The sequence below is a fragment of the Squalius cephalus genome, assembly GCF_949319135.1.
Source record: "Squalius cephalus genome assembly, chromosome: 19".
NCBI lineage: Eukaryota > Metazoa > Chordata > Actinopteri > Cypriniformes > Leuciscidae > Squalius > Squalius cephalus.
The window spans coordinates 8,708,874-8,720,910 of NC_137140.1; the positions used below are offsets into that span (position 1 = coordinate 8,708,874).

The 12,037-nt window shown below is 36.7% G+C and overlaps 1 protein-coding gene across 2 annotated transcripts in view; it reads left to right on the forward strand.

Moving 5' to 3' along the window:
- The window catches only part of mpp2b (MAGUK p55 scaffold protein 2b), a 46,221-nt gene that overhangs the window by 3,665 nt on the left and 30,519 nt on the right, over window positions 1–12,037 (forward strand). For both annotated transcript variants that reach the window (XM_079851336.1, XM_079851337.1), the window contains exon 2: window positions 9,741–9,814. In XM_079851336.1, the coding sequence (XP_079707462.1) occupies window positions 9,784–9,814 (31 nt within the window). In that variant the 5' untranslated portion in view covers window positions 9,741–9,783. The remainder of the gene's footprint in view (window positions 1–9,740; window positions 9,815–12,037) is intronic.

The window sequence follows — 12,037 nt, forward strand, 5'->3', positions numbered from 1 at the left end:
TACATTAACCACCAAGGCGAGGTACAATCACGTCGCATGTCACACCTTGCCGCCATTTCCTCTGGAGTCAGCAGCGGCTCAGGTCGCTCGCCACCATTCACATTCCAGACGAGCTCAATCGTGCGGCCGATGTGCTCTCATGACTGCTCACTCTTCTAGGAGGATGGAGACTCCATCCCCAGGTAGTCCAGCTGATCTGGAGTCGATTTGGGGACGCACAGGTTGACCTGTTTGCCTCCCAGGAGTCCTCCCACTTCCTGCTCTTTTACTCCCTGACGAGGCACCCCTCAGGAACTTTGGCACATTTGTCCCTGGGGGCCTACGCAAATACGCGTTTCCCCAGTAAGCCTGCCTTACTGGCCCACCCGGACCTGGTTTTCGAACCTGATGCTGCTTGCGACAGCCCCTCCCTGGCGGATTCCCCTGAGGAAGGACTTTCTTTCTCAGGGACAGGGCACCATATGACACCCGCGTCACAAGTCACTGGGAAAGCACGACCTGATCATCGGGTTCCTGAGAGGCGCCAGGAGGCTAAATCCTCCCAGGCCACCCCTCACCACGTCATGTCATCTCTCTGTGGTCCTTTACGGTCTACAGAAAGCCCCCTGTGAGCCGCCGGAGTCAGTTGAGCTTAAGGTCCTGTCTCCAAAGACAGTGCTCCTGATCGCGCTCGCTTCCATTAAGAGGATGGGGGACCTGCAGGCATTTTTGGTCAGCGAGTCATGCCTTGAGTTCGGACTGGCCTCTTTAAGAAAAACAAGAAAAAATGTTGGGCTGTACTTCATTTTGTTCATAGGGAATTGATTGGATTGTTGAATCGTTGTCATTTGCTATTGGTGTGATCTCATGTGAGTGACAGGTTGTCCCACCCTCACACCAGTAAACATTTCATTAGAGAAGAGATGTTGCTGCAAGGAGATGTATTTTACGGAGCCCCTAATGGGACCTTTGCAAAAATAAAAATATACAGACTTTCACGTGCTCAGGAGAAATGTATCCCGTGAGCATGTGAAAGTCTGTATATTTTTATTTTTGCAAAGGTCCCTTTAGGGGCTCCGTAGTATTTTGATTAATTTACAAGTATTAAAAAAATAAAATAAAATTACAAGTAATTTTGATTAAAGTTTATCAGGGCACATGAATAATAAAAATAATAACACAAATAAATAATTAATAAATAATCCTTAAAAAATAAGAATTGTCATAGTTATTTTAATAAAACAACATTTTTATGAAAATTTGTGTCTTTAATATTTTATTTAAGTAGTAACCATTTTATAAATTGTATTTGAGGTTGTGTTAAATTGTCAATAGCTTTTTATATGGTTTTTATAGTAGCCTAACTAGTAACTTATTTTTTTGTAAACACACCCACATCCTTTGCTCAAAAACCACTACTTGGTGTAGATTGTAATTGCTATTTAATGTAGTCTCTGTCATTGCCGTGGTAAACCGGCACAAGGGAGAAAAAGAATAAATAGAAGCTGCGTGTACGAGCAGAGCTTATGGTTGTCTTGGTTACAACCATTCTCCCATGTAAAGTAATGAGAGGCCCAACTTGAGGGAGCAGAAAGGGGCTATTTTTAGCCCATTTTCTCCAGGACCTGTGGATTTGTGCCTTTTTTGAACATTTGTTTGAGTTGTTTTCTTACACTGAGCTTAAAGGGGTCATGAACTGAGAAATCACATTTTCTTTGAGCTTTTTACATGTAAGAGGTTATCATACTATAAGAATATCCTGTAAGTTTCAGAACTGAAAACTTCCTTGTTATTCCAAAAACAACTTTAATTCTCACCAAGTCCAGAGAACGACTCGTCCTGGAATGTGCCTCTTAATGATGTAATAGAGTGGTGAAAGACCGCCTCTGCAGAAGAAAATCAACACCTACTTCACCATTGCAACTTTGGCCCCGCCCACTGGCGTGTTGAGATGACGAGAGTAGAGCTATACAGGATGAACCACAAATATTATCTTCCAAAAGATCCCAAAACTAGGAATATGGTTATTTTATTTATTTTCAACAATGTCTCATTTGAGCATTATTTATTTGGTACATTTCACCGTGGATTCTTTGGTAAAACCATCGCAATTTTGGCACAGGCTTTGCAAACAGACTTTTACGATATGGACTCGACAGTAATGCCACAACATGTAAGTAACTTAATTCTAATGCCTGGTCAGTGACCGGTGATTTCTGATATGTAATGATTCATGTACAGTCAGATGTTTTTTGTCTATGTGCCAGTAAATCAAACCAGTGAGTGACTTAACGGTCTACTTCACATTGTTTCTCTTAGTAGAATGAAAATAATCTGTTATTTAAACTGTGATTAAATTAGATATAGAACGCGATCAAATAATGCTCCCTTTGCAATCGCTGGAGCTGTCAATCAAACAGCGCGTGTTTATCAGTGATTGAGTTCTGGACCAAAACTCCCATAGTAATGGGCCAAAATGAATCTCTTATTTCCATTGTGTTTGCACTGTTAGATATGATGAAAACATTTGTTAGTGTGCAGAAATCAAGTTGCAATGACGAGATCACATTCATACACTCAACTTGTCTGTTCATCACTGCAACCTTTCATGCCACGATATAAATATAATGGCATAGATCTAAATATAATATTATAATCAACACTTTACATGATTAGTTAACCTTGAGAGCTGTAATAGTCAAAGCGTGCTAAAAGTTTTCGAGAGAGTTCCACTTATAATACTTATTTCATATGCAAAGATATTAGCCAATCACAGCAGTGGGCGTTCAGATCAGCGGGCTAAAATCAGGGTAGGAAAAATGCCTTTTATTTCTAAATTATGACAATTTTTTATATAAAAATCATACAAACATTATAAATGCACCATAGGAAACATTATAAAACAATAAAACAATGCAGTTCATGACTCCTTTAAACTGGTATCCCGGAGTGAAATTTTGTCCATGTTAAACTTCATGTGCAGACACTACTTCAAAGTCACTTGTATGTTGTCATCCTTGTCATTTCCGAACAGAGGAGCGGTTTGAGCAACCAGTTTGAAACTCTCTTTTGAAGCTCTATATAATCTACTTCTGGTCCTGAAGTTTCCTAAGGAGAAATTGGAATGTAAACATTTGACTGGAGATCTTGAATTCTAGATTATCTTTTTACTCATTAATAGGATTCAGTTTGTATTGTCATATACACTGAAAAGCCAAAACATTATGACTGCCTGACTAATATGCTGTTGGTCCTTCGCATGCTGCCCAAACAGTGCCAGATTACCGAGGAATGCACTCTACAAGACCCCTAAAGGTGTCCTGTGGTTTCTGGCTCCAAGACGTTAGCAGTAGATCCTTCAAGTACTGTAGGTTGTGAGGTGGAGCCACCGTGGATCAAACTTGTTGGTCCATCTCATCCCACAGATGCTCAATTGGATTGAGATCAGGGGAATTTGGAGGCCAGGGCAACACCTCAAACCATTCATGAACGATGTGTTCAGTGTGGCATGGTGCATTATCCTGCTGAAAGAGGCCATTTCAGGGTGTACCTTTTCTGCAACAATGTTTGGGCAAATTTACTTCCACATGAATGGCCGGACCCAGTGTTTCCCAGCAGAACGTTGCCCAGAGCATCACTTTCCCTCCACTGGCTTGTCATCATCCCACAGTGCATCCTGGTGCATCACTTCCCCAGGTAAATGGCACACACACACATGGCCATACATGTGATGTAAAAGGAAATGTGACTCATCGGATCAGGCGACCTTCTTCCAATCCTACAAGGTCCAGTCCCAACGCTCACGTGCCCATTGTAGGCACATTCGACGGTGGACATGGGTCATCATATGGCACGCTGATTGGTCTGCTACTATGCAACACCATATGCAGCATAGTGCGATGCACTGTGTGTTGTGACACATTCCTTCATAATAATCATTAACATTTTCTGTTGGCTCTGAGCAGACGGGAAAGCCTTTGTTGCTCTCGTGCATCGATGAGCCCTGGGTGCCCAACACCCTTTCACCAGTTTTTGGTTTGTCCCTAAAACAGGAAAATTATTCAATGATGCAAACAGTTTATTTCACTTGTACAGCAGCTCTAAAAGAAAATATTGTCATTGTTCAGCTGAAGTCAATTCAGTGTTGAAACAGTTCTGTTGTAAAGACCATCAATTATTAAATTAGCTAATTGAATCTATAAAGCAGTTCTGCAGAAAAATGTCGTCATCCTGTTCAGTTCAGTTCTCATCCAACAGTGTCAGACAGTGCAGTCAAATCAATAATATTGTTGAATATTAAGTCACACTGATGTCACTTAATGTTTTGAAACGAAAAGTCAAATTGGTTTAGCCAATCAAGCCATTGTTTTAACAATCTAGGTCCATTCTGGTTTTAAGTGCATAAATTGAAATACTACCACCACATTTCATTTGTAACATTACACAAATGAACATTACATAAAAAGTGTTGTGAATGACACTTCAAATTTTTAATATTGTGGGAGAAAAAACATTTCAGGATTCCAGATCATCTTTACGGCTCAATACACTTTTAATGAGAATCCTTTATTCCTATATCATCCACATGAGAAGTGAAAACAAAGCATGTATCATTAATACTATTCACTATTATATTAATGTAGACTTGCCAGTGTATTGACCTGACTGCTCTATAAAAAAAAAAAACCTCCAAAGACATTAGCAAATACAAACACTAAATATGATTGACAGGCTCTAATTGCTTGCTAGTTTTCTGATTGGCTCACATGGTGGGCTGCAGATGTTCCAAATCTTTTAGCATTATGAGAATAAATATGTTTGTGAAATGCAGTTTCTTTCCTTGATCAGTAGAGATGGTCCATTTCATGTAATGAATGATAAGTGAGAAATCTGAGATTTTAGGAGGAGGAAAGTCCATTAGGTTAAAATCTATTCAAACGGTGCTATTAGTTCGCTTCTAAATAAAAAGGGTGCGTGTGGCTCCAGCATTTTCTTAATTCTCTGCAAGTTATTAACCTCTATCTCACTCTTTCTCTCCAGATCTGTTTCTCGTTATGTCCTCTTCCTCTCCCTTTATTTTAATTTTATTTTTTTCAATTACAGAAAGACTGAACAGTACACAGGATACAAACAGACAGATCTGCAAATTGACACTTATATTGTACATAACCGTAACATACATTATTGCAGGTAGTAAGAGGTCTACAATACGGTGGCCCAGTAGTGCACAACACAATGAAATTTAAAAAGCAAACATAAGTTCACAACACAACGGAAAAAGTATAACACAACGGAAATAAGCCACAACACAACGAAATAAAGCCACAACACAACGGAAATGCTCCCGACCACTAGAGGGCTCCTGGAGTGCGGTAAAGTTAGTTTTCCTGGCCATTGTTCTAATCTATAGAGAAAAAATATACCAACACCACGATTACTTTTACCAGTATGTAGCTAACCAATGTATATCAATATTTATTAATTCGAAATCACCTACGTGCATTAGGCTATAGCTGCATATTTATACTCTAGAATGCTTTGACGTGCTACCACAGCGCATGATCCTTCGGGAACGTCTGCCAATTCCTCCAAGTTGTTAAAACTTATAATTTGTATTAATTAAAATGACTTTTAACATTCAAAAACAGACATGTTCAAAATCCAAAGCTCGGTTGTATTGGTAAGACTGACTTACTACAAGGTAACTACAGACAGTGTCATAGAAAAGTGAAAGTTAATTTTAGTTAAGTGCAAATATACATAAAAAAAAGATTAATTCTTACAGTTGCAGAGACAGGTGGGATTTCTTACAAGACTTGATATTTGACAGATTGTCAGGACATTTTCTGAGTGACATTCCTTAAATGACCCCTTACAACAGCTTTAAAGTATAAAGCAGTTTGTTTTTATAATTTTTTTTTTAAAATATTAATTTTAAATATGTAGTTTTTAATTAATTAATTAATTAAATCTGTTTTAGTTGTAGTTATTTTGGTAAGTTAAACTACATTTAAATTGTTGCCTTGGCAGCTAGCTGAAAAAAAAAAGTTTTTTTTTTTTTCATATTTTATTTTCCGTTAATTTGTTTTATTTCAAGTAACGAAAATGTAAAAAAATAATTGTTTTAGTTAAATTTTACAAACCCTGCATCATCCAACCCGATCTCATGAGAAAACAATTATTTTACAAGGCAATTACAAGAATTTGTAACATGTGATACTGATATGTACAGAAACAAGTAAACTTTTCGAAAAAAGTAAGTCCACCCCTAACCCCATCCCTAAACCTAATGTCAGTGGAGCGTAAGCATATTATATGAAAATGTATGAATGAGGTTATACAAATTCATAAGAATTAGGCATCAGCTTGCCATAACGTAAAATATACCAACTGCCACGAAAGTGTGTTGTATCAGCCATAAAGTAAAGCTGTTCCAGTTCCAAAACAATTTACTTAAACCACTGAATCCAGCTCAATAAAACCAGAAATTTCATTTGGTGACACTAACAGACTTCACCACTTTTATTGTGACAACTGAGCTTAGTTAAGAATGTGATCAGGATTGCTTCAAGGTGTACCCTGTATTTCAGGGTACCAGTCGCCTTAAAATTATTAAGTAAATAAACTTTGAAAAAAAATTATAGCATATATATTATGTGAACTTGACAGTGACTATTCCACATAACTTAATTTTTTCAATTATGCATGAAGTTGATTTATTTTTCTCACCTTTTATAAGTTAAACTGATCACTTTTTACCCTGCATAGCAAAACATTAAACACTATTAAATCCCCCACTTAACATTAAGCATGCACATAAAACATATAACACTTCATTTTAGCATTTACCCTCCATTTTGAGTGTCATGACAAAGCATTCTGGGAAATAGAAATCCCAGCCCTGTTTCAGTTAAATTTAAGTTTGTCTAAATTAAAAGAAACACGTTTGCTAAGCTCAAAACAATGAAACAATTCAGATTACTTAAAATCTGCAAGTTTTGTGAACTCAAAAGAAAAATAAAGTTCTAAGTATTCATAAAAGTTCATTTAATTTAACAAACCAATTCATTGTTTTGAGCATTACTGTTTACGTTTTAGCCAAGTTTCCACTACTAAAAATATTAGTAGTTGAGATTACGTGGTAATTTTAAGTTAAATGTATGAATTAGCTTACTCAAATATTTCAAGTTAAGAGCAATTAAAATGTATGAGTACAAAAGGTAACACTTTATTTCGATAGTCCACTTTAGACATTCTACTAACTATCAGTAACATTGCAACTACATGTCAACTAACTGTCATTAGAGTATTAATAGACTGTCTGCTTAATATCTGCTAACAGTTTATTTTGCTGGTCCCCCAACAGACATTCTACTGACTATAAGGAACTTGGCAACTACAAGTCAACTTATTCTCCTAACCCGAACCCTAACACCTAACCCTAACCAACAGTCTACTGACAGTCTACAACAGTCTACTAATACTCTAATGAGAGTTAGTTGACATGTAGTTGCAAAGTTACTGATAATTAGTAGAATGTCTAAAGTGGACTATTGAAATAAAGTGGAACCGTACAAAAATCTGTTCCAGTTCTGCTTACTTAAACTTTGAATTTCTTAATTGCTAATTACCCTCCTGCATCCCAGCTCCTCCTCTCGTCAGTCAGGATTTGGCATTCTGATTCCCCTTGAATCAAGATAAATTCTCTAATCATGTTGTACTTTAAAAATCTTGAATTAGTTATTGCTGCTCTCCCTGCTCTTATCCATGCTAGGCTGCATGCATGCGCAGGGAGTTCTTGCCCAGAACAGAACCATACCGCCAATCCTAACTGTATGCTAATTGTCAATCGTATTCGATGATAGTGGTCATGACAGAACTGTGTTTTATTGCAAATAAAATCAGTTTTATGACATTCCATAATAAATATAAAACTGAAATGTTTATTTTTGCATACTGCATACTGCTTCACATACTGCTTTAAATATAGTAAGCACAATACAGTATTAACTGAACATTCTGTAGAGTAAATTATTTTCTTGTTGAATGTTTACACAAGGGAGATTGATTTTTTTTTTTTTCGTGAACGTTTTTGTGCAAAAATAAATTTCATTGTTATAGCTAGTAGACTTTATCAAAATTCATTAAGGCTCATTAACAACAACAACATTAATAATAATAATAATACATTTTGTAAATAATATTTTTTATAAACTCTGACGGTATTTATTCCTATTCCTGAAGCAGGATTATATTGAATCATAAATTGGATTATGAGTGGTTTTGAATAAATAAGGTGTTTAGTTATATTCTTGCATTTTGTTAATTGTAGGTGGGGAGTGACACTGATTTTGCTGTTGAAAATCATCTTCTTTGTCTTGTGAACCGAAGGGAAACTTCTTGATTTATGTTTTGATATGTTATCATTAATATTACACTCTGCTCAAAGTCTTTAGAAACCCTGTATTACAATGTTAGTAGTTCTCTGTGCTCAATCACTGCTGTGTTTCTGTGTTAAGAGTTTGGTTTTGACATTAAGCTAAGGAGAATGTTTAAGAGCACTGGAGCGTAATACACACACACTGACACAATCTCTCTCTCACATGCACATTCAGCTGGGTTATGCAAAGTCTTGCTGAGGTGCACAGTCAGAGTTTAACAGCTTCAGTGAGAGCTATATTTAACATGGTGCATGTGTAGTAGATGTGTCACACCGTAAGATAGCGCCTTTAAACTCCCCGTAATAAAGTGCCGTTTAGCTGTGTGTGTATCCAGGTGTGCAGCTCAGAGCTAAAACTGTGTGAAAGAGATGCCAAATTTGCCCATGGCTTCACACATTTTTATTTTCCCACTAGGATAGTGTAACGTGATTCCTTCTCAGGAAAGAAAAAGAGACTAAATGTTGCAATGATTTCTGTTTATGTCAAATGTAGAAAGTCTTGGAAAAGTGTTTGTTTGCTTACCTGAAAATTGGATGATTAAAAAAAGAGATTTAAAAATTAAAACAGTAATGTATTTAGAGCTGGGTAGTAACTGATTGTAAGTAACCTGCATTTTATAATCAGATTCCAAAAAAGAAGGACTTGTAATTTGATTATATTACATTTTAAAATGCTTATTATCAGATTAGTTACTTTTTTATGGATGGCATGATTACATATTATTAACATTATTTTGACCTAAAATATTTACTTGAAGATTTTAAGTTAATATTTAAATAATTTGACAACACATTTGCATGTTTATGTGTTCTCTAATGTTGTTTAATGGTCACACTGGTATGCAGGTAAACAAAAATAAATACATTTTTATTTTAAAAGTATCTATTTTTTCTTTAAATTCATATTAAATTCACATATTTATGATTCAATTCATTCCGTTTTCATCATCTCACAAACTCATTGCAGTTACTTACAAACCCCAGTTTTGGGAAACCTTGTCATTTAAGGCTTCATGTTGCTGATAATAAAGAATGGAATACATTTTTTTCTCTTTGTATTTTTATATCAACAAGGTACAGAAAGTAATCTAAAAGTAATCAGAATACATTACCTAAATTGTTTAATTTAATAGATTACGTTACTAACTACAATTTTTGTAATGCAATTTGTATTCAGTAATGGACTATAATTTGTAAGTACTCTTTCCAGAACTGAATGTGTTATAGCTCTGTGCAGAGAGGGGGGATTTGGGGTAAATACTTGGACTGACCATGTGATGAAGTTGCTTTTCATACAGAAACTCTCTCTCTCCCTCTTTAGTTGGACAAATTTGATACGCGGACAGACACAAACGAAAACGAAAATGCCAGTGGCGTCTGCCAGCTCTGACTCAGGTATGATGCTTTATTTTAACAGTTATCTGAACTTCTTCTTCCAAAATCTTGTTAGTCCACAAAAGGGTTTTCTGAAATAATGAGGAGGGAAAGTCAGTGACAACCTTAACAAGCCAGTCAGCCATTTCTGGCTGGAACACCACAATAAACTGGGATTAAATGTTAGTGCTTCACTGAGCATCCACTCATCCACCAAGCTTTCACTGGAGAGACACTTGAATCAATATTATTGCATTTCTCTGGACAGCTACATAGAATGAAATCAATGCATTGTTCTGTTATGATGTTCTTTTGTTGAAAGAAAGACAAAAACAGAGAGATGATCACATGGTGTTGATGAAAAACAGTGGTGATGAGACAAGTAACATAAGATAAGTAATTAGAATTTATAGCTGGTACAAATTTTTAAAGAATTAAGATTATGTAGAAGCAAAATGTGCATGAAAATAGAAACTAAATCCAACTATTACAGTTTATATTTAGATTGCTTGTCCATATAGGTATTCATTCATTTTTTAAATTGTACCTCATGGCACCATGATATAATTAAAGGCGATTTGGAGAAGTGCAATTTTTGTAGTTTAAGGTGGGACTGTTTTTTCTAAACAATGGAAGATGGATAGTGTTTGAAACATGTTTGAAAACATTTTTGTACCTCTAATGTACCTGCACTGCAGAAATGACTCACGTCGCATTTATTATTTTTTTGCCATTTAATAACTCAGAGTATTTTAAAATGTCATGTGAAAAATTAATTAGAAGTTATTTTCATTAAATTAGCAGCACTTTACAATAAGGTTCAATTTGTTAGAATACAGGTGTCATGCCTTAACAATGAACGTTTCGGTTACTAACGTAACCTCGGTTTCTGAAATAGACGGGTGTACAGACCAATGACGTTTCAGCATGCCCAAATGGGCGGGCTCATTTGCCTATATAAGCTGCCGCTGTGTGCCATTTCATCAGAATCTTTCAACTGAGGAAGCAGGCAAGTGACTGCTAACAGTGCAAGCATAATAACATGGCAAGCTTATGCAATGTTTGTTCCTGTCTATCTAAGGGAACCGAGGTTACGTTAGTAACCAAAATATTCCCTTTCGATAACAGTTCACTCACATTGCGTCGATAGCTGATGCTATGGGGAATGCCAAAGGGCTGTGCTTCGTCACCGGCAGCCTTTTGGTGTAGCCTCCGAACCACACAAAAAGCTGCTCTGATAGCCAGAAGTGTCTGGAGCACTGAATATACACTCTAAGTGCCCGAACCGGCACAGCAGGTGCAAAAACTGCTCGTCCACAGAGTCAGGGAGAGCCAACTTATGACCTTATGACTTATATTCACTTATGACCAGTGAAAATTTCCGGAAAAGTTTGCTACGGCTGGTAAACACTTTTTTACTACCTTTGGTCCATGGTGATTACATAATAGGTAGGTGTGCACGGAGACTCCACCTTCTTTCACATGGAAATCTTTTCCGGTTCATTTCTCCTCTTTAGTCTGTCAAGGTCAGATGTGACCTGCAAATGAAAACATGAACACACTGGAGAGCTGCTTAGTAGAAAATTAAGTTGTAGTTCTGATGAAATGAAACACTGACACTGTTTCTCATGTTTAATATGGTAAAGCTGCTTGATTTTAAGCAATCTATTGTATAAAGTGATATACTGTATAAATAAAAGTGACATGACTTTACTAGAATGCCGAATTGCAAGACCTTGTGCAAACATCCACATCCAGATGTTTTTCTTATGCTTTATTAAAATGCTTTCTGTTTTATCAATTTTGTTGTTTTATTTTGTTTATTGAGAGGAAAGCGCGCAGCACATATTTACATATTCTTCTAACCGTCGCTCTCAGCAGAGTGGCCAGTGTCTGATGTTTGCGAACAGTGTACCGCTGGTCATATATTTCAAACTTTGTTTTACCCCTAAACGAAGAACGAAAAAGAACCTCACCGTGAGTATATCGGGGGCCTTTAGGCACATAACCATGCCTTGGCTTAAGGATGAACTTACAGTCATTTGGCCAAAACTCAAAGCAGGATGTGCTAATAGAAAGTGCCTACAGGTTACCAACTCTCTTAACCGATGCCTGCACTAGCAAAAGAGCGGTTTTAAGCAAGAGTGCCCATAATCTGGCTGACTGTATCAGCTCAAACGGGGACCTTGGACCTGAGGACGGTGGACAGGTCCCAAGTCAGAACATTATGGGGGTGAGTCGGGT